Below are 26714 nucleotides of genomic sequence, written 5' to 3' on the forward strand. Positions count from 1 at the left end.
GCATGCGCGGTCGAAAATGGCGGACACGACGCACAAAAAAAGTTACATGGAAAGTTTTTTGTGCCGAAGGTGCGCCAAAACACGACGCAACCGTCGCAATGCGTCGCTAATGAAAGTCAATGGAGAAAAAAACGCATCCTGCGGGCAACTTTGCAGGATGTGTTTTTTCTCCAAAACGACGCATTGCGACGTGCGTGGAATGACGCTAGTGTGAGAGTAGCCTTAGCGATACACATACTGGTGTAAAAGTTTTATTATTTTCTCCAAAGACATCGGACTATAGATAATCATCTGTTTCTTCCTTTGTAGGGAACGTCCAAGAAGCCGTCACACTGCTGGGGAGTAAAGATGTCCGCGTCAACTGTCTGGATGAGGTATGAATGGAGTCCACCGATGGCTTCAAGGGATTATCCAGGGTTGGCAAAAATGAGTCTGAATGTAATAAATGGTATAAATGTAGAACTTATTCGATAGCTCCTCTTCCAAATCTGTGCAGCTCTATAGGTAATAATAATGTGAAGTATTGCGTATCCATTATATGGCTAATCAGCTCATTAAAGGCAATAATTCTTAAATTGAACTTGACAGGAGATTTATGTTGCCCAAAGCGCTGGCACCATGAAATAGATACCGGCTGCATTATTACATTTATCCATTACACAGCAAAGTCTGAAAAGTCATCCCAGACCCATAGTCCATGGCTGACAAGTCCGGCCCGCCGCTCCCCTCTACTGAAAGGTCAATATCAGATGTGTGTGAATAGAGGCCAATATCTAAAGTCAGTAGAGGCACTGACTCCATAAAGTTATATTCTCGTACATAGCGGCAGTATTATAGTAGTTATATACTTGTACATAGGAGCAGTATTATAGTAGTTATATTCTTGTACATAGGAGCAGTATTATAGTAGTTATATTCTTGTACATAGGAGGCAGTATTATAGTAGTTATATTCTTGTACATAGGGACAGTATTATAGTAGTTATATTCTTGTACATAGGGACAGTATTATAGTAGTTATATTCTTGTACATAGGAGCAGTATTATAGTAGTTATATTCTTGTACATAGGAGCAGTATTATAGTAGTTATATTCTTGTACATAGGGGCAGTATTATAGTAGTTATATTCTTCTACATAGGAGCAGTATTATAGTAGTTATATTCTTGTACATAGGGGCAGTATTATAGTAGTTATATTCTTGTACATAGGGGCAGTATTATAGTAGTTATATTCTTGTACATAGGGGCAGTATTATAGTAGTTATATTCTTGTACATAGGGGCAGTATTATAGTAGTTATATTCTTGTACATAGGGGCAGTATTATAGTAGTTATATTCTTGTACATAGGAGCAGTATTATAGTAGTTATATTCTTGTACATAGGGGGCAGTATTATAGTAGTTACATTCTTGTACATAGGAGCAGTATTATAGTAGTTATATTCTTGTACATAGGAGCAGTATTATAGTAGTTATATTCTTGTATATAGGAGCAGTATTATAGTAGTTATATTCTTGTACATAGGAGCAGTATTATAGTAGTTATATTCTTGTACATAGGAGCAGTATTATAGTAGTTATATTATTGTACAGAGGAGCATTATTATAGTAGTTATATTCTTGTACATAGGAGCAGTATTATAGTAGTTATATTCTTGTACATAGGAGCAGTATTATAGTAGTTATATTCTTGTACATAGGAGCAGTATTATAGTAGACATATTCTTGTACATAGGGGCAGTATTATAGTAGTTATATTCTTGTACATAGGGGGCAGTATTATAGTAGTTATATCCTTGGACATAGGGGCAGTATTATAGTAGATATATTCTTGTACATAGGAGCAGTATTATAGTAGTTATATTCTTGTACATAGGGGCAGTATTATAATAGTTATATTCTTGTACACAGGAGCAGTATTATAGTAGTTATATTCTTGTACATAGGGGCAGTATTATAGTAGTTATATTCTTGTACATAGGGGCAGTATTATAGTAGTTATATTCTTGTACATAGGGCAGTATTATAGTAGTTATATTCTTGTACATAGGGGGCAGTATTATAGTAGTTATATTCTTGTATATAGGAGCATTATTATAGTAGTTATATTCTTGTACATAGGAGCAGTATTATAGTAGTTATATTCTTGTACATAGGGGCAGTATTATAGTAGTTATATTCTTGTACATAGGGGCAGTATTATAGTAGTTATATTCTTGTACATAGGGCAGTATTATAGTAGTTATATTCTTGTACATAGGGGGCAGTATTATAGTAGTTATATTCTTGGACATAGGGGCAGTATTATAGTAGATATATTCTTGGACATAGGGGCAGTATTATAGTAGTTATATTCTTGTACATAGGGGCAGTATTATAGTAGTTATATTCTTGTACATAGGGCAGTATTATAGTAGTTATATTCTTGTACATAGGGGGCAGTATTATAGTGGTTATATTCTTGTACATAGGGGGCAGTATTATAGTAGTTATATTCTTGTATATAGGAGCATTATTATAGTAGTTATATTCTTGTACATAGGAGCAGTATTATAGTAGTTATATTCTTGTACATAGGGGCAGTATTATAGTAGTTATATTTTTGTACATAGGAGCAGTATTATAGTAGTTATATTTTTGTACATAGGAGCAGTATTATAGTAGTTATATTATAGTACATAGGGCAGTATTATAGTAGTTATATTTTTGTACATAGGGGCAGTATTATAGTAGTTATATTCTTGTACATAGGGCAGTATTATAGTAGTTATATTCTTGTACATAGGGGGCAGTATTATAGTAGTTATATTCTTGTACATAGGGGCAGTATTATAGTAGTTATATTCTTGTACATAGGAGCAGTATTATAGTAGTTATATTCTTGTACATAGGGGCAGTATTATAGTAGTTATATTCTTGTACATAGGAGCAGTATTATAGTAGTTATATTCTTGTACATAGGAGCAGTATTATAGTAGTTATATTTTTGCACATAGGAGCAGTATTATAGTTGCTGAGAGTGTTTTGCTCCTTCAGTGGATGAATTTTTTAGGACTAATATTAGTAATGGACCATTTGGTCCCTGGGCTGTTATTTGGCTCCTCTGACGCGAGTCTGGCAGATGTGATTGTTGCACACCGTGTCACATTGATCGACCACTCAGCACATATGTTCTCGGTATTAGTTCCCAGATCTATAACTCGCAGCTTTTGTGAATCAATAACTTAATTTACTCAGAAAGATTTACAGTTGGATATAGTTGAAGGTTTGTTCTATTCTGTATCTACCAGAAGGAAATTGCTGCGTCCGTCCCTGTACTCCTAGAATAAACCATGAGGACACACTGATCCAGGAGGACTAAGGCTACTTTCACACTAGCGTTAACTGCATTCCGTCACAGTGCGTCGTTTTGCCGAAAAAACGCATCCTGCAAAAGTGTTTGCAGGATGCGATTTTTCACCATTGATTAACATGAAGCGACGCATTGTGACGGATTGCCACACGTCGCACCCGTCATGCGACGGATGCGTCGTGCAGTGGCGGACCGTCGGAGCAAAAAACGCTACATGTAACGTTTTTTGCTCACGACGGTCCGCTTTTTCCGACCACGCATGCGCGGCCGGAACTCCGCCCCCACCTCCCCGCACTTCCCCGCACCTCACAATGGGGCAGCGGATGCGCTGGAAAAATGCATCCGCTGCCCCCGTTGTGCGGTGGAGACAACTCTAGCGTCGGGAATGTCGGCCCGACGCACGGCGACGGGCCGAGCCCGACGCTAGTGTGAAAGTAGCCTAAGGCTTCTTTCACACTTCCGTTTTTTACAATCTGCACAAGATCCTTCAAAATGTTGAAATGACATTGTAAAAAATGCAGATTGTAAAAAACGGGTGCACTGGGCCCGTTTTTCTGACAGACCCGTCGAGGCTATGTGCACCTGTTGTGTATGTGTCTTCGCAGTGGTTTTCCGCACAACAAAACCCAGGTTAAAAATAATAAAATAAAAAATCGCAATATTCTCACCTTCCGGCGTCTCGCGCAGCGATACCGATGCTCCCGGCAGCTAGTGTTCCCAGTAATGTCTTGTGTGCAATGACCTCTGATGACATAGCGGTCTCGCATTGCATTACTGGGAACGGCAGCTGCCGGGAGCATCGGTATCGCTGCGCGGGACGCCAGAAGGTGAGAATATTGCAATTTTTTTTATTTTTTACATTATTATCTTGTTACTACTGATGCTGCATAGTCAGCATCAGTAGTAAAAAGTGAGAGACAATCTCCCTGACTGGAAATTCTTCCACTCATGCTCAGTTTCAAAAGACGGCACCCGTTGCTGGATTCCTGCTGTTGACAGTCAGTGACGGATCCAGGCTTCCATTATAGCCAACGACGGGCAGCGCAGGATCCGTCACTGAGCGATTTTCCGACGTGCAGAAAAAACATTCCTCTGTGCGTTGTCTGCGCCCGACGGACAGCGATTTTCTGACGGATCCAGTGCACGACGGATGAAACGGGCGGCCATCGTCACAATCCGTCGCTAAGACAAGTCTATGAGAAAAAAACAGGATCCAGCAGAAACATTTGCAGGATCCTGTTTTTTCAAAAATCGACGGATTTCGACGGGAGGTAAAAGACGGAAGTGTGAAAGAGGCCGAGCTGAGAACTTTCGTCTTGAGTTTAGAAAGATTCTAAGGTTTCAACAAACTTTATAGTAATAAATACAAGATTGTTTTCCCTTCCCCCATGACGGCACACCTGAGAGAGGGGATCCGCCCAGTCAGGACAGGAAACCCTACTGAAAATAAAAGGGCGGTACCTCTCCCTCGCTTCAGTTGGGTTTCCTGTCCTGACAGGGACCCTTGTACTGAACACGGCGGTTCAACTTACCCAGGTCCCGTCCCGGCGTGGAAGAACAGGCAGCGCCTGTGCGTCGGAGGTTCGGGTCCTGGAGGCGCCGTCCGCAGGTCCCCCCGGGTCACTGCGTCCGTGCGGGCGTTGCGCAGCATGGTTGGAGGACCGGGTTCCTTCCATGGCTGCCACGCCGCCCTCCCCTCTCTGCCGGCGTCCAGGCGCGGCGGCCGCTTCCGGGTCGCTCTTCTGACGTCACACGCCAGGCACGCTGGGAATGGGCGTGCCCGTGTGGCGTCGGAGGCAGGCGCCGGATCCAAGATGGCGGCGCCCATGAAGAAAACGCCGGCCGGTGAATGAAGACTCCGGCGGCATGGCAGAGAGGGGGAGGGGCCATTACTGGGCACCGGAGAGGCGGGGAGTGCAGTGGTCCCCCCATAAAAGGGTGGTAGACCACAGAAGACGCGCTCATGTCCAAAAACTTCACCATGGAAGTAGGACAACAAGAGCAGCTGCAGCAGCCGCTTTCACAACAGCAACAGCAGCAGGAGCTCTCACCAGATGCCTTGCCGAGCCACCAGCATACCAGGAGCAGCCGCTCAAGTGGTAGAAACAGTGGTCGTTCCGTCCGGCAAGATTCGTCGGCGTCCAGGAGGGACGCTTCACGTGCATCTGTCCAGCCTCCAAAATCGGTACCCTTGATTGTCGGCGGTGGTGAGTGATCTACGTGAATGTATCCCTTATGGTAACAGGGTCCATTTTTCTGTTTTGATCACTAGGGGTCCAGGAAAGCTACCGGTAAAACAAAGAACCGAGAGTGTGCCCTTTGTAAAAACCCGCTTGCAGTGCAGTATCAGAAGGATCTCTGTGCTGACTGCATTAATAAGACTATTCAAGAAGAAACCCCTAATTTCGCCACTAGCCTTAAAGCCATAATACAGGCTGAAATTAAAGACTCCTTGAAATTGGCCCTTAGCGAGCCAAGAGGGAGAAGCCGTAAGGCATCTACAGAGTCGGATACCTCTCAGAGACAGGGGAGTCATAAAACATCCCGATCTCCCTCTACTTCTCCAGCCTCGGTCCACTCTTCAGATTCCTCCTCGGACAGTGATTCAGGGGGTCGTCCATGCTTTCCCACTGAGGACGTGGACAAATTAGTCAAAGCAGTTAGGTCTGCAATGGGCCTTAAAGAAGAGAAGACACCTAGGTCACTAGAGGATGTCATGTTTGGTGGCTTAGAAGAGAGGAGGAAACGCACGTTTCCAGTTAATGCAAAAATAAAAGCATTAATCGAGAAAGAGTGGAAAAGACCTGAAAAAATGGGTTCTTTGCCCTCTTCATCCAAAAGGAGATATCCCTTTGAGAATAAAGACTCTGAACCCTGGGAAAAGATCCCAAAAATTGACGGAGCGGTAGCCAAATGCTTAAAAAAATCATCCCTCCCATTAGAGGACTCGGGTGTTCTTAAAGACCCGCTTGACAAAAAAGCAGATGGGTTTCTCAGACATATCTGGGAAGCCTCAGCGGGGGGCCTGAAGCCAGCAATCGCTGGAACATGTACGGCCCGCGCTCTGATGGTCTGGCTACAGCAGATAGAGGATCAGCTAAGGGACAAGGTACCCAGAACCGACATCCTTGCCAATATATCCTTAGTGCAAGGAGCAGCAGCCTTTTTAGCAGACTTTTCTGCAGATTCCGCAAGACTAACGGCCAGAGCAGCGAGCTTGTCTAATGCGGCAAGAAGAGCCCTCTGGCTCAAAGGTTGTCCGGGGGATTTACCATCTAAACACAAGCTGTGCTCCATCCCATGTGATGGTCAACTTCTCTTTGGGAAGAAGCTTGAAGAAATCCTGGAACATGCAGGAGATAAAAAGAAAGGCTTTCCCAATATCCCTAAAGAGTCCAAAAAACCCTTTTTTCGGAGGAGAAGATTTAATAGAGGTCGCCCCCCAGGGGAGAGGAAAAACTGGGACTTTAGGGATAAAAGAGGCTCAGGCTATATGTTTAAAGGGCCCTCTACTTCAGCCAAAAAATCCCCCCAATGACATTACGCCAGAAGTGGGAGGAAGACTCTCCCTCTTCTTTCCGGCCTGGGTAAACATCTCCCCCAGTACCTGGGTCATAAATATCATCAGAGACGGCCTCAAAATAAAATTCACCTGTCCACCCAGACGAAACTTTATCATAACTCCCCGAAGAAAGTCTCTGCAGGAACAATCTGCCCTAGAAACCGAAGTCTTGGGACTCATCCAAAAAAGGGTTCTTCAGGAGGTTCCTGCTCGGGAGGAGAGAGAGGGATTTTACTCCCCCCTCTTCTTGATCCAAAAACCGGATGGTTCTTGGAGAACTATTATAAATTTGAGAAAACTCAACCAATCCATAGAGAACTACTCTTTCAAGATGGAGTCTATAAATACGACCATAAAACTCCTTTTCCAACACTGCTTCATGGCAGTAATCGACTTGAAAGACGCGTATTATCATATACCAATACATCCGGAATATCAGAAATATTTGAGAGTAGCTCTCTATGTCCAGAACCAGATAAAACATTATCAATACACAGCCCTTCCGTTCGGTCTGTCTACAGCTCCCAGGGTTTTCACCAAGGTGATGGTGGAGGTTATGTCATACCTCCGGTCCCGGGATGTAGTCATTGTCCCATATCTGGACGATTTCCTGGTAATAGGAAGATCAGAGTCCCACTGCACTCATCAAGTATCAGTGGTAACATCAACTCTAAGGGAGCTGGGTTGGATAATAAATATCCCCAAGTCCAGACTGCTGCCAGTAAAATTACAATCTTTCCTGGGGTTAATACTGGACTCCGAACGTCAGCTCTGCCTTCTTCCAGAAAACAAGGTAGACAAAATAATAAATCTGACCAGTACAGCAATACGCCAGCCGACAATGACTCTGAGAAAGGCAATGTCCCTTCTAGGCTCGTTAACATCGTGTATTCCGGCAGTAGAATGGGCACAATTCCACCTAAGACAACTACAGTGGGAAGTTCTCTCAGCTCAAAGACTACTAAAAGGGCATTTAGAAGGAAATCTATGTCTCTCCCTGGGCGTAAGGGATTCCCTAGTTTGGTGGACTGTGAGAAACCACCTGACAATGGGGGTCCGGTGGCAAAATCCGGTCATAGACATTATCACGACCGACGCAAGTGGTACAGGTTGGGGGGCTCACCTGAGGTCTCACTCTGTACAAGGGACCTGGTCCATACGAGAAAAGAACTATGGATCAAACGAAAAAGAGCTGTGGGCAGTGGAGAAATCCCTAAGACATTTTCTTCCTTTACTCCGGGGTCGCCATACTCGAATCCTGACGGACAATCGAGCAGTGGTGGCGTATGTCAATCATCAGGGGGGAACGAGGTCCAAAGGCCTCATGCAGGCATCAAACATACTTTTTCAACTAGCAGAACAACACCTGTCATCTCTGTCGGCATTGCACATCAAAGGCACAGAAAACACTCAAGCGGACTTCCTGAGTCGCAGAGGCTTAAAGCAGGGGGAATGGTCATTAAACCCCCAGATATTTCAACAAATAGTCCAAGCCTGGGGCACACCAGAGATAGACTTGTTCGCCAACTCCCACAACAGAAAAGTCAGGAGGTTCTGCTCCTTGAATCCGAGAGAACATCCCTTCGCAGTAGATGCCCTACTGATACCTTGGAAGTTTTCTCTGGCCTACGCATTCCCCCCGATAGTGATGATTCCAGCTGTGATCCGGAAGATCAGAGAGGATCAGGCGAATATCATCTTCATAGCTCCTTTTTGGCCAAGGAGACCTTGGTTCTCCCTTCTAAGGCAGATGTCGGTAACAGACCCATGGATCCTGCCAGAGGTTCCGGACCTGCTAACCCAGGGCCCAGTGACCCACTCTCAGGTGAAGGGCTTCCATCTCGCAGCCTGGAATTTGAGAGGGCGTTACTAAGTCGCCAAGGATTCTCTCCAGGGTTAATCTCCACCCTGTTGAAAAGCAGAAAACCCATAACCTCCAGGATCTATGGTAGGACATGGAAAAAATTCCTCGACTTCCTGGGTGAACCATTGGGGGAGGTGGCTCCTATAGGTCCTATCTTAGAGTTTCTGCAAGCAGGGTTACATCTTGGGTTGGCAACCAGCACCCTTAAAGTTCAGGTTTCTGCCCTGGGGGCCCTATATAATTGTAATCTTGCCTCAAATAGATGGGTCTCACGATTCATAAAATCTTGCAGTAGATCTCGGCCGGTCATTATCCCAAAAATCCCTCCTTGGGATCTAAATTTGGTCTTAGAAGCCCTGACTAAACAGCCCTTTGAGCCTTTGCAGGAGTTATCACCTAAGTTACTTACCCTTAAAACAGTTTTACTAGTAGCCTTAACATCGGCACGTAGGGTAAGTGATTTACAGGCCCTGTCAATATGCCCTCCTTATACTCAGGTTTTTGATGACAGAATTGTTCTAAGACCAGACCCGGCTTATCTCCCCAAGGTGGTTCAAAAGTTCCATAGAAGTCAAGAGATTACTTTACCATCATTCTGTAGTAATCCTAAAAATCCAGGGGAACAAAAGTTCCACATGTTAGATGTGAGAAGATCTATGTTACATTACATGTCTATGACTAGTCAGTGGAGGAAAGACCAAACCCTATTCGTAGCCTTTCAGGGTAGCAAAAGAGGGTGCGGGGTAGCTAAAAGTACTATTGCTAGATGGATCAGGGAGGCCATTAGTTTATCCTACTCTGCAAGTGGCACTCCGGTTCCTGACGGCATCAAGGCTCACTCCACCAGAGCTGTGGCTACCTCCTGGGCAGAGAAAGCTGAGGTATCAATTGACCAAATTTGCAAGGCCGCTACCTGGTCCTCACCCTCAACTTTTTTCAAACACTACCGGCTAGACCTTTCCTCCTCTGCTGACCTAACCTTTGGTAGAAGGGTGCTCCAAGCGGTGGTCCCTCCCTAAAGGTTTCATTCTACAAAATTCTCTCAGGTGTGCCGTCATGGGGGAAGGGAAAACACCAAGGTTACTTACGGGTAGCCGGTTTTTCCGGAGCCCATGACGGCACCCGTATATTCCCCCCCTTTTATCACCCTTCGGTGTGCACTATTGTTTTGGGTGTGTTTAGTTAATATAATGTGGTGATGGATTTGCCATGTGTACTAACCAGGGGGGCCTCTCATGCTCTGAAAACCAACTGAAGCGAGGGAGAGGTACCGCCCTTTTATTTTCAGTAGGGTTTCCTGTCCTGACTGGGCGGATCCCCTCTCTCAGGTGTGCCGTCATGGGCTCCGGAAAAACCGGCTACCCGTAAGTAACCTTGGTGTTTCCTAAGGCTTTATTCACCGGTGGAGTAAAATTTCTGGACAATTTCTGCATTTCTTGGCCGGAAAAACACATCTTTTTGGTGAGGTTTTTACTGAATTGAATGGTGAAAAACGCACAGAGAATGATATGCAGCAGATTATTATCTGCACCAAATGTGCAAGTAAAATAAACGCTCCCCGTGTGCAGTTGTGCGTGACACGTCAGGTTTCGAATTCACTTTGCCGGCATCAGGTTTTGATTCCGGTTTTATTAACGAAAACGCAGCAAAAGCACAATGAACACGGCCTAAGGAGCACCTGCCATCTGCTCCAAAGTGTCCAGTGTGCTACTCCCAAGTAGTTTTTTTATTCTGCCATACGGTTCCAGAGATGTGGGACTATTTATTATCTCCTTTAACAAAGATCCTCAGGGGCGTGTCTTTACCTGGTGTGAGTCACGCCCCTTTGTAACGACCGTAAAAAGTTTTATACCTCTGAAATCTAAAGGCAGAATTGAAGTAATAATAAGGCTATGTGCACACGGTGCGGATTCGCAGCGGTTTCTCATGCGGTGTACAGTACAATGTAAACCTATGGAAAACAAAATCTGCAGTGCCCATGCTGCGGAAAAAAACGCGCGGAAATGCTGCGGGTTACATTCCGCAGCATGTCAATTCAATTGTGTCAATTGTGCGGATTCCGCAGCGGTTTTACACCTGCTACATAATAGGAATCCACAGGAAAACCGCGGTAAATCTGCAGTGCGGGAAAAATGCGCACACCTTTCTGCAGCGTGTGCACATACCCTAAAAAAGACAGAAGTTTCAGGGAAGCATAGGACATTTTCTGTTTCCAAAATTGCCGTCCAGTACTATTTTTCACAATTTTTCTGCTTCATCTAATCAATGTGTACTACAATGTCCAGCATGCCTCCATCCAACCAAGCTCCCAGTGTCCCCTGTTCTGTGCACTGACTTGCAGCCATAGTGGAATTTTGGCTCTGCGCCTGCGCCCCTCCTGTACACTGCCGAATTCTGAAGGGAAGAGTGCAGGCCGAGAAACATAAAAATAAAAAAAATGTCTCCGGCTGATATGGAGACCGGGGAATAGGGGAATCGCCTGCATTTAGGAACATTCTGGAAATGAGAAAACGTCTTTTTATGCTGGAAAACGACAGACTCTAATTATCAGATAGTTTCGGAAAACCCATGCTAAGAAATGTTGAGGAATAGCTCCCCTCCAAAATTAGGGAAACCATCTGAAGTGTCGCCTACACGATGTCTGAACCCAGAATAATTTAACATTTTAATAAAATGGAGCTTTCCATCCTTAAACAGCGCCACCCCCGTTTGCAGGTTGTTTGCGGTATTGCATCTCAGTCGCACTCACTTTAGTGGTTTTGAGCTGCCAGATTTTCCTAATTCTTTGGAAATCCCTTTGAAGTGGAGAAATGTAATCTCCCGAGTTCAAATATCTTGATGGGGAGTTTAATATCTGAGCTAGTGGCTTAAAGACGACGTATCGCCAGGTCCAGAGTGGCCAGATTTTGGTCTCTTTTTATTCCTGCGGTTCCCCTGAGTACTTAGTTTATGTTGTTATTTGCTTTTTTTTTTTTTTTTTTTTAAATCCGCCTTACAGTTTCAGAGTTATGGACCTTTATGTTTGGCTCAGTGTAATTATGGAGAGCAGTGTAAGTACACGCCCCTGAGGATCCTGTGAGCCACGCCCCATTTTAAAGTCTATAAAAAATAAGCACTAAATAAGAAGGCCGTATCTCTGGAGCCATGTGGCGGATTTAGAAAATAAAACAACCAACGTAATTCTCAGGGGAGCTGTGAAAATAAAATTGACACTTTTGATCAGGTCACAGATCCCCTTTAAAAGATAATTGGGGCCAGTGTCACATGACCACACATTTAGGGGCTCTGCAGATCCCATACAGGGTCACTCGGCCCCTGCATTCAGTGACCATCTGGTAATTCGGCAGATTTCTTGCTCTTCCCGCCTTCAGACTTGCACTTGTGTTCATTTAGTTATTGGCCAAGTAACGGCCTTTTCGGTTGCTATGCATCAGTAACCTTGGCAACTGGCGGCATCCTGAGCGCTAATTGCTGCTTACAGGGGACGGAGCGGCCGGCCGCGGTCACCGGAGACCACCGAGAAGAAGGAGAAACCTGAAGATGAAGAAACAGAGAAAACAAAGATTTACTGAGATCAGGACGCAGAATGAATTTGATACATTTGTGTTTATACAAAGTCACAAAGAGTAACAGTAACAATGTATCCACAGGACAGGTGATACTCGGCTGATCACCGGGGTCTCACTGCTGGGACCCCCGATAATTATAATGTGGGTCCTTCCTGATGTCTGAACCAAAACCTCCCTTCAATGTTTTTATTTTTTCTTACCCGTTAGTGACAGCCACAGTGCTCCTAGTGTAAGGTCAGTGACCACTGCAGTGTCCCCACTATAAAGTCAGTGACGGCCGCAGTGCCCCCAGTATGAGGTCAGTGACTACCGCAGTGCACCTTTATAATGCCAGTGACCACCGCAGTGACCCCACTATAAGGTCAGTGACGGCTGCTGTCCCCACTATAAGGTCAGTGACGGCTGCATTACCCCATTATAATGTCAGTGACCACTGCAGTGCCCCCAGTATGAGGTCAGTGACCGACGCAGTGCCCCATTACAATGTCAGTGACCACTGCAGTGCCCCATTATAAGGTCAGTGACAGCCACAGTGCCCCCCCCCCAGTATACACTATGTTCCAAATTATTATGCAAATTAAGTTTTTCTCGGATTTTCCTAAATGGTCGGTGCAAATGACAGTCGGTCTAATAAAAGTCATCACCCGTTAGATTATACATCGAATTTTATTGAAGAAACCTCCCAATGATAACAGTATAATCTCCACAATGAATAAAACCTCAAAATGCACTGTTCCAAATTATTAGGCACGGTAGAATTTCTAAACATTTGATCTGTTTTAAAGAGCTGAAAATGCTCATTTGTGGAAGTTGCAGCATTAGGAGGTCACATTCACTGAACAAAAAAGCTATTTAACTCCAAAACATCCTACCAGGCCAAGTTACATGTAACATAGGACCCTTCTTTGATGTCACCTTCACAATTCTTGCATCTATTAAACTTGTATGTTTTTGGAGAGTTTCTGCTTGTATTTCTTTGCATGAAGTCAGAATAGCCTCCCAGAGCTGCTGTTTTGGTGTGAACTGCCTCCCACCCTCGTAGATCTTTTGCTTGATGATAATCCAAAGGTTCTGTATAGGGTTGAGGTCAGGGGAAGATGGTGGCCACACCATGAGTTTATCTCCCTTTATGCCCATAGCAGCCAATGACTCAGAGGTATTCTTTGCAGCATGAGATGGTGCATTGTCATGCGTGAAGATGCTTCTGCTCCTGAAGGCATGTTTCTGCTTTTTATACCATGGAAGAAAGTTGTCAGTCAGAAACTCTATACACTTTGCAGAGGTCATTTTCACACCTTCAGGAACCTTAAAGGGCCCTACCAGCTGTTCTGGACCAAAACATGACTCCTCAACCTCCTTGCTGACGTCTCAGCCTTGTTGGGACATGGTGGCCATCCACCAACCATCCACTACTCCATCCATCTGGACCGTCCAGGGTTGCTCGACACTCATCAGTAAACAAGACTGCTTGAAAAATAGTCTTCATGTATGTCTGGGCCCACTGCAACCGTTTCTGCTTGTGATCACTGTTTAGGGGTGGCCGAATAGTAGGTTTATGCACCAAATTAAGCCTTTGAAGGAGCCTACACCTTGAGGTTTGAGGGACTCCAGAGGCACCAGCAACTTCAAATAACTTTTTGCTGCTTTGTAATGGTATTTTGGCAGCTGCTCTCTTAATTCAATGAATTTGTCTGGCAGAAACCTTCCTCAATATGCCTTTATCTGCATGAACTCTGTTTCAGTCATAAATCTCTTCATAGTATGATGATCACTCCTAAGTTTTCGTGAAATATCTAATGTTTTCAAACCTTGACCAAGGCATTGCACTATTTAACGCTTTTCAGCAGCAGAGAGATCATTTTTATTTCCCATATTGCTTGAAACCTGTGGCCTGCTTAATAATGTGGAACATCATTTTTAAGTAGTTTTCCTTTAATTAGAATCACCTGGAAAACTAATTATCACATGTGTTTAAGATTGATTTCAGTGATCCATTGAGCCCTGAGACACAATACCATCCACGAGTTTATTTGAAAAACAAAACAATTAAATCTTTATGACACTTAAATCCAATTTGCATAATAATTTGGAACACAGTGTAAGGTCAGTGACGGCCTCATTGCTCCCATTATAATGTCAGTGACCACCGCAGTGCCCCCAGTATGAGGTCAGTGACGGCCGCATTGCCCCCAGTATGAGGTCAGTGACGGCCGCATTGCCCCCCAGTATGAGGTCAGTGACGGCCGCATTGCCCCCAGTATAAGGTCAGTGACGGCCGCATTGCCCCCAGTATAAGGTCAGTGACGGCCGCATTGCCCCCAGTATAAGGTCAGTGACGGCCGCATTGCCCCCAGTATGAGGTCAGTGATGGCCGCATTGCCCCCAGTATAAGGTCAGTGACGGCCGCATTGCCCCCAGTATGAGGTCAGTGACGGCTGCATTGCCCCCAGTATAAGGTCAGTGACGGCCGCATTACCCCCAGTATAAGGTCAGTGATGGCCACATTACCCCCAGTATAAGGTCAGTGACGGCCGCATTGCCCCCAGTATGAGGTCAGTGACGGCCGCATTGCCCCCAGTATAAGGTCAGTGACGGCCGCATTGCCCCCAGTATAAGGTCAGTGACGGCCGCATTGCCCCCAGTATAAGGTCAGTGACGGCCACATTGCCCCCATTGGGCCACGTTCACACGTTCAGTATTTTCCGTCAGTATTTATACTCCAAAGCCCAGAGTGGTGATGACACAGACGTGGTGCCGGGTCTCCGATACTTTTCCTCTCCTGGTTTCGGCTGTAAATACTGATGTAAGATACTGACCCAGTGCTGACAGTGTGACCGCGGCCTGACGTCGGCTGTTCTGTCCCACAGACACTTTGTGACTTGACATAAACATGAGAAATAAAACATTTTCTGTTTTCCATTTTTTATGTGTTTTTTTTCTATACAGCAACTCCAAATTGTTGTCCTTAAAGGGCCCCCGTCCTCATACTGTGACCCTGACCTGGTGTCTTTCTTGTTGCAGCATGGGATGACCCCCCTGATGCACGCGGCGTACAAGGGGAAGGTGGAGATGTGCAAACTGCTGCTACAACACGGCGCAGACGTCAACTGCAACCAGCACGAGCACGGATACACGGCGCTGATGTTCGCCTGTCTGTCAGGTAGGGGGCGCTGTAAGCGGGGCACACCGTGAAATCCCAGGAACGGCCCAAAAGCAGCTGATCGCGAATAAGCAACTTTGTAAATAGTTTTGTGTGGAAAGATGCAATGCAGACCAATGTGTCTCCACGGTAACAGACTACAAACAAACCCCACGTAGTCTGATCCTCCTGTGATGCCATACTGCATCCCTCTTATTATATAATCTGTGGTGACACGGGACTTAAAGGGATTGTCCACTATTGGACAAAACTCACTGCCCACAATAAAAGACAAATATTTCCTACTCACCGTTCCTCCAATGTCCGTTCTGTTTCCCGGTGATCACATATTACCAGGTCATCACCATTTAAACAGTTGCTCCTTTTTTCTTTTTTTTTTTTCTCAGTAGAACTATAAAATAAAGGAGTAGTATACATTGCATTTACATGTCTGAGGTCTGTGCTCTTCCTCACTTGGAGAGTAACAATTCTTTACAATTTTATTTCATAAATCAATAATACAGGTAAAAAGATCCGTTACATTGTTTCTTATTAGCTTTGAAATCTGCTTCTTCCTCCTCCTGGACCGATCAATGAATCTCAATCCATGGATAAAGTCTGTATTCAGTGCAGAGAGACTTTCCCGTTATGGAGAGAGAAGATGACAGTTGGTGCTTGTAAAGTTCTATGGAGAGGGAGGAGCCACCGACAGGAGGGAGGAGCCACAGACAGGAGGGAGGAGCCACAGACAGGAGGGGGGAGCCAAAAGGGACAGACAGGAGGGAGGAGCCAAAAGGGACAGACAGGAGGGAGGAGCCATCGACAGGAGGGAGGGGCCATCGACAGGAGGGAGGAGCCACCGACAGGAGGGAGGAGACACAGACAAGATGGAGGAGCTGGAAGAGACAGACAGGTGGGAGGAACCACAGACAGGAGGGAGGAGCCCGAGGAGACACAGACAGGAGGGAGACACAGACAGGAGGGAGGAGCCGGAGGAGACACAGACAGGAGGGAGGAGCCGGAGGAGACACAGACAGGAGGGAGGAGCCGGAGGAGACACCGACAGGAGGGAGGAGCCGGAGGAGACACCGACAGGAGGGAGGAGCCGGAGGAGACACAGACAGGAGAGAGGAGCTAAAGGAGACAGACAAGAAGGAGCAACTGGAGAAGCCACAGAAAGAGAGGAGCCAGAGGAGACACAGACAGGAGAGAGGAGCCGGAAGAGACACAGACAGGAGGGAGGAGCCGGAGGAGACAGACAGGAGGGAGGAGACACAGACAGGAGGGTGGAGCCGGAGGAGACACAGACAGGAGGGTGGAGCCGGAGGAGACACAGACAGGAGGGAGGAGCCGGAGGAGACACAGACAGAAAGGAGGAGCCGGAGGAGACACAGACAGGAGGGAGGAGCCGGAGGAGACACAGACAGGAGGGAGGAGCCGGAGGAGACACAGACAGGAGGGAGGAGCCGGAGGAGACACAGACAGGAGGGAGGAGCCGGAGGAGACACAGACAGGAGGGAGGAGCCGGAGGAGACACAGACAGGAGGGAGGAGCCGGAGGAGACCGAGAGGAGGGAGGAGCCGGAGGAGGCACAGAGAGGAGGTAGGAGCCAGAGGAGGCACAGACAGGAGTGAGGAGCCGGAGGAGACACAGACAGGAGGGAGGAGCCGGAGGAGACACAGACAAGAGGGAGGAGACAGAGGAGGGAGGAGCTGGAGGAGACACAGACATTGTGCTGAAAGTTCTCCTGTAACGACAGTTACAGTTCTCCATGGAACTTTATGAGCACCAACTGTCCTCTCGTATCTCAGTAATGTAACATTCCGTTGTCATCGAATACTGATATTACCCGTGAATTGATGTCTAAGGGGTAACGTTTCTCCTTGTGGAGAGTAGCATGCCCAGCTTGGCATGTCAGAGTGAGGAGACTTACAAGTTATGCAATGTCCCTCTGAGAAATTTAAAGATGCAAAATGTATCCCTGAGCTAAGAGTTCAGAGTGAAAGATGAGAGATGTTACAAAGTTTCTTATTTTCTTGTGTTCTATTGAAACATTTTTAAACTACGTTTATTCTAAACTACAGGGGAGACGTTTATGTCTTTAGATTTTGCATCTTCTCCGCCCACAGATCACTTGGTGGATGATTATCCTCATGTTCTTGCTTATAATGGAGGCTCTGTGAACCCCGCGCACTGACACTGAGTGCCCCATTATCTGATTAGTCAGAGTTCTCGGCCCTGGATGTCACATACAGCGACTATTCAGAGCGGAGCAGCTGCTAATGATGCGCTGCTGCCCGCACCGCCGCTGCTGCCCGCACCGCCGCTGCTGCCCCCACCGCCGCTACTGCCCCCACCACCGCTACTGCCCCCACCTCCGCTACTGCCCCCACCGCCGCTACTGCCCCCACCGCCGCTACTGCCCCCACCACCGCTACTGCCCCCACCACCGCTACTGCCCCCACCACCGCTACTGCCCCCAGCACCGCTGCTGCCCCCACCGCCGCTGCTGCCCCCACCACCGCTGCTGCCCCCACCGCCGCTACTGCCTGCACATGTACATTTACTCTATGGATATAGATACTAACTATATGGTAAAGGGGCACTCCGTCATAGACAACAGGGCCCCTATCGTACCCCCTAATTATTGGGACCGACCGCTGCTCATTGCTGCAGATCATATCGGTAACACAAAGATACTCCCTCCCCTCGGAATACTTCCCATATGATACACTGGAAAAGCATCACAGCATTTATCATGTTGGGTGCCGTCCTCTAATATACCTGGATACATAGTGCAGCCGCAGTTCTGTTCTCATTCACTGACCGCAAGCAGAAATCTTTAAAGCGGTGAGAATTTAGGGATCCTGGCACTGGATCAAACATAATCATGTCCTCATTTACTGTAAAATACTGCTAAAACGAAAATGCCCAAAACAAGGTTCACTGAGGAGTCAGGTTACAGCTGCCTATTGAAGTCTATGGCAGGAGGAGAAAGGAAAAGCGTGAGAGACGGAAATACAGGATACAAGTCATATAGTGGCCAGAAATGGTGTCACTCCTCATGTGCACCTGAAACCACAGATACTCTTGAAGTCCGATTTGCATTGTAATGTCGGTGGCCCCATTTCCTTTCTTGGAGGTAATCATATTAGTTTTTCTGTGTCCTAGGAAAAAAAGAAATCGTCTGGATGATGTTAGAGGCCGGGGCCGACACCGACGTGGTTAATTCTGTTGGCAGGACGGCCGCACAAATGGCAGCTTTTGTAGGTAAAACCTTTAATGTTGTGTATGAAATAGTGTTTTTTTTCCCTTTATTTTTCTCTTTTATAAAGAAAATGGGGTTAAAAAAATCAGATATTGTCCTTGTGAGCTCCCTCTAGTGGTGACTGCAGACAGGATCTTATCATGTATCTCTGTATACAGGGAGCTCCCCCTAGTGGTGACTGCAGAGAGAATATTATCATGTATCTCTGTATACAGGGAGCTCCCCCTAGTGGTGACTGCAGAGAGAATATTATCATGTATCTCTGTATACAGGAAGCTCCCCCTAGTGGTGGCTGCAGAGAGAATATTATCATGTATCTCTGTATACAGGGAGCTCCCCCTAGTGGTGACTGCAGACAGGATCTTATCATGTATCTCTGTATACAGGGAGCTCCCCCTAGTGGTGACTGCAGACGGGATCTTATCATGTATCTCTGTATACAGGGAGCTCCCCCTAGTGGTGACTGCAGAGAGAATATTATCATGTATCTCTGTATACAGGGAGCTCCCCCTAGTGGTGACTGCAGAGAGAATATTATCATGTATCTCTGTATACAGGAAGCTCCCCCTAGTGGTGACTGCAGAGAGAATATTATCATGTATCTCTGTATACAGGGAGCTCCCCCTAGTGGTGACTGCAGACAGGATCTTATCATGTATCTCTGTATACAGGGAGCTCCCCCTAGTGGTGTCTGCAGACAGGATCTTATCATGTATCTCTGTATACAGGGAGCTCCCCCTAGTGGTGACTGCAGAGAGAATATTATCATGTATCTCTGTATACAGGGAGCTCCCCCTAGTGGTGACTGCAGACGGGATCTTATCATGTATCTCTGTATACAGGGAGCTCCCCCTAGTGATGACTGCAGACAGACTTATCATGTATCTCTGTATACAGGGAGCTCCCCCTAATGGTGGCTGCAGACGGGATCTTATCATGTATCTCTGTATACAGGGAGCTCCCCCTAGTGATGGCTGCAGACAGGATCTTATCATGTATCTCTGTATACAGAGAGCTCCCCCTAGTGATGACTGCAGACAGACTTATCATGTATCTCTGTATACAGGGAGCTCCCCCTAATGGTGGCTGCAGACGGGATCTTATCATGTATCTCTGTATACAGGGAGCTCCCCCTAGTGATGGCTGCAGACAGGATCTTATCATGTATCTCTGTATACAGGGAGCTCCCCCTAGTGATGGCTGCAGACAGGATCTTATCATGTATCTCTGTATACAGGGAGCTCCCCCTAGTGGTGACTGCAGAGAGAATATTATCATGTATCTCTGTATACAGGGAGCTCCCCCTAGTGGTGACTGCAGACAGGATCTTATCATGTATCTCTGTATACAGGGAGCTCCCCCTAGTGGTGGCTGCAGACAGGATCTTATCATGTATCTCTGTATACAGGGAGCTCCCCCTAGTGGTGGCTGCAGACAGAATCTTATCATGTATCTCTGTATACAGGGTGCTCCCCCTAGTGGTGACTGCAGACAGGTTCTTATCCTGTATCTCTGTATACAGGGAGCTCCCCCTAGTGGTGGCTGCAGACAGGATCTTATCATGTATCTCTGTATACAGGGAGCTCCCCCTAGTGGTGGCTGCAGACAGGTTCTTATCATGTATCTCTGTATACAGGGAGCTCCCCCTAGTGGTGGCTGCAGACAGGATCTTATCATGTATCTCTGTATACAGGGTGCTCCCCCTAATGGTGACTGCAGGCAGAATCTTATCATGTATCTCTGTATACAGGGAGCTCCCCCTAGTGGTGGCTGCAGACAGGATCTTATCATGTATCTCTGTATACAGGGAGCTTCCCCTAGTGATGGCTGCAGACAGGATCTTATCATGTATCTCTGTATACAGGGAGCTCCCCCTAGTGGTGACTGCAGAGAGAATATTATCATGTATCTCTGTATACAGGGAGCTCCCCCTAGTGGTGACTGCAGACAGGATCTTATCATGTATCTCTGTATACAGGGAGCTCCCCCTAGTGGTGGCTGCAGACAGGATCTTATCATGTATCTCTGTATACAGGGAGCTCCCCCTAGTGGTGGCTGCAGACAGAATCTTATCATGTATCTCTGTATACAGGGTGCTCCCCCTAGTGGTGACTGCAGACAGGTTCTTATCCTGTATCTCTGTATACAGGGAGCTCCCCCTAGTGGTGGCTGCAGACAGGATCTTATCATGTATCTCTGTATACAGGGAGCTCCCCCTAGTGGTGGCTGCAGACAGGATCTTATCATGTATCTCTGTATACAGGGAGCTTCCCCTAGTGGTGGCTGCAGACAGGATCTTATCATGTATCTCTGTATACAGGGAGCTCCCCCTAGTGGTGGCTGCAGACAGGATCTTATCATGTATCTCTGTATACAGGGAGCTCCCCCTAGTGGTGGCTGCAGACAGGATCTTATCATGTATCTCTGTATACAGGGAGCTCCCCCTAGTGGTGACTACAGACAGGATCTTATCATGTATCTCTGTATACAGGGAGCTCCCCCTAGTGGTGGCTGCAGACAGGATCTTATCATGTATCTCTGTATACAGGGAGCTTCCCATAGTGGTGGATGCAGACAGGATCTTATCATGTATATCTGTATACAGGGAGCTTCCCCTAGTGGTGGATGCAGACAGGATCTTATCATGTATCTCTGTATACAGGGAGCTCCCCCTAGTGGTGGCTGCAGACAGGATCTTATCATGTATCTCTGTATACAGGGTGCTCCCCCTAGTGGTGACTGCAGACAGGTTCTTATCCTGTATCTCTGTATACAGGGAGCTCCCCCTAGTGGTGGCTGCAGACAGGATCTTATCATGTATCTCTGTATACAGGGAGCTCCCCCTAGTGGTGGCTGCAGACAGAATCTTATCATGTATCTCTGTATACAGGGAGCTCCCCCTAGTGGTGGCTGCAGACAGGATCTTATCATGTATCTCTGTATACAGGGAGCTCCCCCTAGTGGTGACTGCAGACAGGATCTTATCATGTATCTCTGTATACAGGGAGCTCCCCCTAGTGGTGGCTGCAGACAGGATCTTATCATGTATCTCTGTATACAGGGTGCTCCCCCTAGTGGTGGCTGCAGACAGGATCTTATCATGTATCTCTGTATACAGGGAGCTCCCCCTAGTGGTGGCTGCAGACAGGATCTTATCATGTATCTCTGTATACAGGGAGCTCCCCCTAGTGGTGACTACAGACAGGATCTTATCATGTATCTCTCTATACAGGGAGCTCCCCCTAGTGGTGACTGCAGACAAGATATTATCATGAATCTCTGTATACAGGGAGCTCCCCCTAGTGGTGGCTGCAGACAGGATCTTATCATGTATCTCTGTATACAGGGAGCTCCCCCTAGTGGTGGCTGCAGACAGGATCTTATCATGTATCTCTGTATACAGGGAGCTCCCCCTAGTGGTGGCTGCAGACAGGATCTTATCATGTATCTCTGTATACAGGGAGCTCCCCCTAGTGGTGGCTGCAGACAGGATCTTATCATGTATCTCTGTATACAGGGAGCTCCCCCTAGTGGTGACTACAGACAGGATCTTATCATGTATCTCTGTATACAGGGAGCTCCCCCTAGTGGTGACTGCAGACAGGATCTTATCATGTATCTCTGTATACAGGGAGCTCCCCCTAGTGGTGACTGCAGACAGGATTTTATCATGTATCTCTGTATACAGGGAGCTCCCCCTAGTGGTGACTGCAGACAGGATCTTATCATGTATCTCTGTATACAGGGAGCTCCCCCTAGTGGTGACTGCAGACAGGATCTTATCATGTATCTCTGTATACAGGGAGCTCCCCCTAGTGGTGGCTGCAGACAGAATCTTATCATGTATCTCTGTATACAGGGTGCTCCCCCTAGTGGTGACTGCAGACAGGTTCTTATCCTGTATCTCTGTATACAGGGAGCTCCCCCTAGTGGTGGCTGCAGACAGGTTCTTATCATGTATCTCTGTATACAGGGAGCTCCCCCTAGTGGTGGCTGCAGACAGGATCTTATCATGTATCTCTGTATACAGGGAGCTCCCCCTAGTGGTGGCTGCAGACAGGATCTTATCATGTATCTCTGTATACAGGGAGCTCCCCCTAGTGGTGGCTGCAGACAGGATCTTATCATGTATCTCTGTATACAGGGAGCTCCCCCTAGTTGTGGCTGCAGACAGGATCTTATCATGTATCTCTGTATACAGGGAGCTCCCCCTAGTGGTGGATGCAGACAGGATCTTATCATGTATATCTGTATACAGGGAGCTTCCCCTAGTGGTGGATGCAGACAGGATCTTATCATGTATCTCTGTATACAGGGAGCTCCCCCTAGTGGTGGCTGCAGACAGGATCTTATCATGTATCTCTGTATACAGGGTGCTCCCCCTAGTGGTGACTGCAGACAGGTTCTTATCCTGTATCTCTGTATACAGGGAGCTCCCCCTAGTGGTGGCTGCAGACAGGATCTTATCCTGTATCTCTGTATACAGGGAGCTCCCCCTAGTGGTGGCTGCAGACAGGATCTTATCATGTATCTCTATATACAGGGAGCTCCCCCTAGTGGTGACTGCAGACAGGATCTTATCATGTATCTCTGTATACAGGGAGCTCCCCCTAGTGGTGGCTGCAGACAGGATCTTATCATGTATCTCTGTATACAGGGAGCTCCCCTAGTGGTGGCTGCAGACAGAATGTTATCATATATCTCTGTATACAGGGAGCTCCCCCTAGTGGTGGCTGCAGACAGATTCTTATCATGTATCTCTGTATACAGGGAGCTTCCCCTAGTGGTGGCTGCAGATAGGATCTTATCATGTATCTCTGTATACAGGGAGCTCCCCCTAGTGGTGACTGCAGACATGATCTTATCATGTATCTCTGTATACAGGGAGCTCCCCCTAGTGGTGGCTGCAGACAGGATCTTATCATGTATCTCTGTATACAGGGAGCTCCCTCTAGTGGTGACTGCAGACAGGATCTTATCATGTATCTCTGTATACAGGGAGCTCCCCCTAGTGGTGGCTGCAGACAGATTCTTATCATGTATCTCTGTATACAGGGAGCTTCCCCTAGTGGTGGCTGCAGACAGGATCTTATCATGTATCTCTGTATACAGGGAGCTCCCCCTAGTGGTGACTGCAGACAGGATTTTATCATGTATCTCTGTATACAGGGAGCTCCCCCTAGTGGTGACTGCAGACAGGATTTTATCATGTATCTCTGTATACAGGGAGCTCCCCCTAGTGGTGACTGCAGACAGGATCTTATCATGTATCTCTGTATACAGGGAGCTCCCCCTAGTGGTGACTGCAGACAGGATCTTATCATGTATCTCTGTATACAGGGAGCTCCCCCTAGTGGTGACTGCAGACAGGATCTTATCATGTATCTCTGTATACAGGGAGCTCCCCCTAGTGGTGACTGCAGACAGGATCTTATCATGTATCTCTGTATACAGGGAGCTCCCCCTAGTGGTGGCTGCAGACAGGATCTTATCATGTATCTCTGTATACAGGGTGCTCCCCCTAGTGGTGACTGCAGACAGGATCTTATCATGTATCTTTGTATACAGGGAGCTCCCCCTAGTGGTGACTGCAGACAGGATCTTATCATGTATCTCTGTATACAGGGAGCTCCCCCTAGTGGTGACTGCAGACAGGATCTTATCATGTATCTCTGTATACAGGGAGCTCCCCCTAGTGGTGACTGCAGACAGGATCTTATCATGTATCTCTGTATACAGGGAGCTCCCCCTAGTGGTGACTGCAGACAGGATCTTATCATGTATCTCTGTATACAGGGTGCTCCCCCTAGTGGTGACTGCAGACAGGATCTTATCATGTATCTCTGTATACAGGGAGCTCCCCCTAGTGGTGGCTGCAGACAGGATCTTATCATGTATCTCTGTATACAGGGAGCTCCCCCTAGTGGTGGCTGCAGACAGGATCTTATCATGTATCTCTGTATACAAGGAGCTTCCCATAGTGGTGGATGCAGACAGGATCTTATCATGTATATCTGTATACAGGGAGCTTCCCCTAGTGGTGGATGCAGACAGGATCTTATCATGTATCTCTGTATACAGGGAGCTTCCCCTAGTGGTGGCTGCAGACAGGATCTTATCATGTATCTCTGTATACAGGGAGCTCCCCCTAGTGGTGACTGCAGACAGGATCTTATCATGTATCTCTGTATACAGGGAGCTCCCCCTAGTGGTGGATGCAGACAGGATCTTATCATGTATCTCTGTATACAGGGAGCTTCCCCTAGTGGTGGCTGCAGACAGGATCTTATCATGTATCTCTGTATACAGGGAGCTCCCCCTAGTGGTGACTGCAGACAGGATCTTATCATGTATCTCTGTATACAGGGAGCTCCCCCTAGTGGTGGCTGCAGACAGGATCTTATCATGTATCTCTGTATACAGGGAGCTCCCCCTAGTGGTGGCTGCAGACAGAATCTTATCATGTATCTGTATGTAGAAATAACTGCATTAGACAATATTATACATATAGGACTGTGTTTCTTTTATGATACAAACAATTGTGACTTTTGATGCCTTTTGTTTGTTACAATGTATCAGTACAGGTAACCCAGACCAGTACAGACTGGATACAATTGTATCCAAATCTGAACTGTGAGACACATGAGGCATTGAAATGTTTCCTGCCTCCTCCCCGATCATTGTACAGGATAATCCAGCCTTGGTTTGCTCCCTTTTACCTTCTATACAGTCATTCTTATTTCCCCTCCCTTCCATCTTAGCTGGGGCCATAGTCTATTACCCCTATGGGATTGGTCCCCAACCTGTGACTTTCCAGATGTTGCAAAACTACAGCTCCCAGCATGCCCTGATCGTCTGTAGAGCAGAGAGCAGTGTGTGTGATCTGCATGTAGGATGGAATCCTTTACCTGACGTGTCAGTATGGCCCCCAGAGCGGGCGTGACTCTCGGACTTCCCTTCTTCTCTTTGTATCTCCCAGGTCAGCACGATTGTGTCACCGTCATTAACAATTTCTTTCCTCGTGAGAAGTTGGATTATTACACCAAACCGCAAGGACTGAACACGGAACCAAAGTTACCGGTGAAGCTGTCCGGACCGTTACACAAGATCATCACCACCACCAACCTCCACCCGGTGCAGGTAAAGCGGTCACGTCTTTGTTCTGGGGGCCGTCATGTGCTGATGATCAGATCTAGAGTCCACTAATGTCTCTGTTTTGTATCTTTTTTTTAATCTTTTTGACTTTGACCTCTCTGACCCCTCTGATAGCGGTTACCTTTCACCTTTGCGCTTTCTTTCCTCGCCTTCCAGTGGCCATAACTCCACCGCTCTACGACGACTTATTTGCGAGTCGAGTTGCAGTTTTGAGTGACCGTAAAATGTACTGAAAAATGATGAAAAAAAAATCCAAGCGCAGTGAAATAAAACACAAATCTGTCAGTGTTATTTCCACAACATTTTGCGGTAAAAGTAACCTGGTGTCATTATTGATCAGTCCGATTACAGCAATATCAGATCTGTATATTCTTATTATTCTATATTTCTGAAAACTTATTTTTTGAGTAGTCATTTGATGCTTGTCACATAAGCTACAAGGCTAACATATTGAAATATCTACAGAGGCTAAACTTGGAGCCTGCAGCTGTGTTTAACAGGAGTGCCACAGGGACCGCCATGGGGGCCTTCAGCAGGCCTCGCCTGCCATGCTAGCACCCTGCATTTGCCTTCCTCCACCTGTAACCTACATGTATATCACACGTTGAAAAGAAATTAAAATGCATACATTCTCTGCTTACCAAGGGAGTTGGGCTCTTTCTAGTGTGATGCTGACCCAATTTTATTTTTTAATGCATGTACTTGGGGTTAATATATTTTTAGCGATTTGGGTTTAATTAAAAAATGTTGCCCTGTTTGGCTTTTACAATCTTTGTTTCCCTGCATGTAAAACATTGATGTGTTG

General features: G+C 46.6%; 1 protein-coding gene and 2 long non-coding RNA genes across 3 annotated transcripts in view; 1 reads left to right on the forward strand and 2 right to left on the reverse strand.

The window, feature by feature from the left end:
- ANKMY2 (ankyrin repeat and MYND domain containing 2) overlaps positions 1–26714 on the forward strand; it is a 52950-nt gene that overhangs the window by 15223 nt on the left and 11013 nt on the right. Inside the window, exons 2-5 of the mRNA XM_077268049.1 lie at positions 310–374; positions 15369–15507; positions 18658–18756; positions 25734–25894. Of these exons, the coding sequence (XP_077124164.1) occupies positions 310–374; positions 15369–15507; positions 18658–18756; positions 25734–25894 (464 nt within the window). The remainder of the gene's footprint in view (positions 1–309; positions 375–15368; positions 15508–18657; positions 18757–25733; positions 25895–26714) is intronic.
- Positions 11131–16159, reverse strand: LOC143781446 (uncharacterized). The gene is made up of 3 exons (XR_013216713.1): positions 16028–16159; positions 15797–15898; positions 11131–12312 (listed from the first exon to the last, which is right to left on the reverse strand). It is a non-coding gene; the product is annotated as an uncharacterized LOC143781446 (long non-coding RNA).
- On the reverse strand, positions 18294–26489 carry LOC143781447 (uncharacterized). The gene is made up of 3 exons (XR_013216714.1): positions 26031–26489; positions 18559–18653; positions 18294–18465 (listed from the first exon to the last, which is right to left on the reverse strand). It is a non-coding gene; the product is annotated as an uncharacterized LOC143781447 (long non-coding RNA).

Source organism: Ranitomeya variabilis, chromosome 6 (assembly GCF_051348905.1).
Source record: "Ranitomeya variabilis isolate aRanVar5 chromosome 6, aRanVar5.hap1, whole genome shotgun sequence".
In the NCBI taxonomy this organism is placed as follows: Eukaryota; Metazoa; Chordata; class Amphibia; order Anura; family Dendrobatidae; genus Ranitomeya; species Ranitomeya variabilis.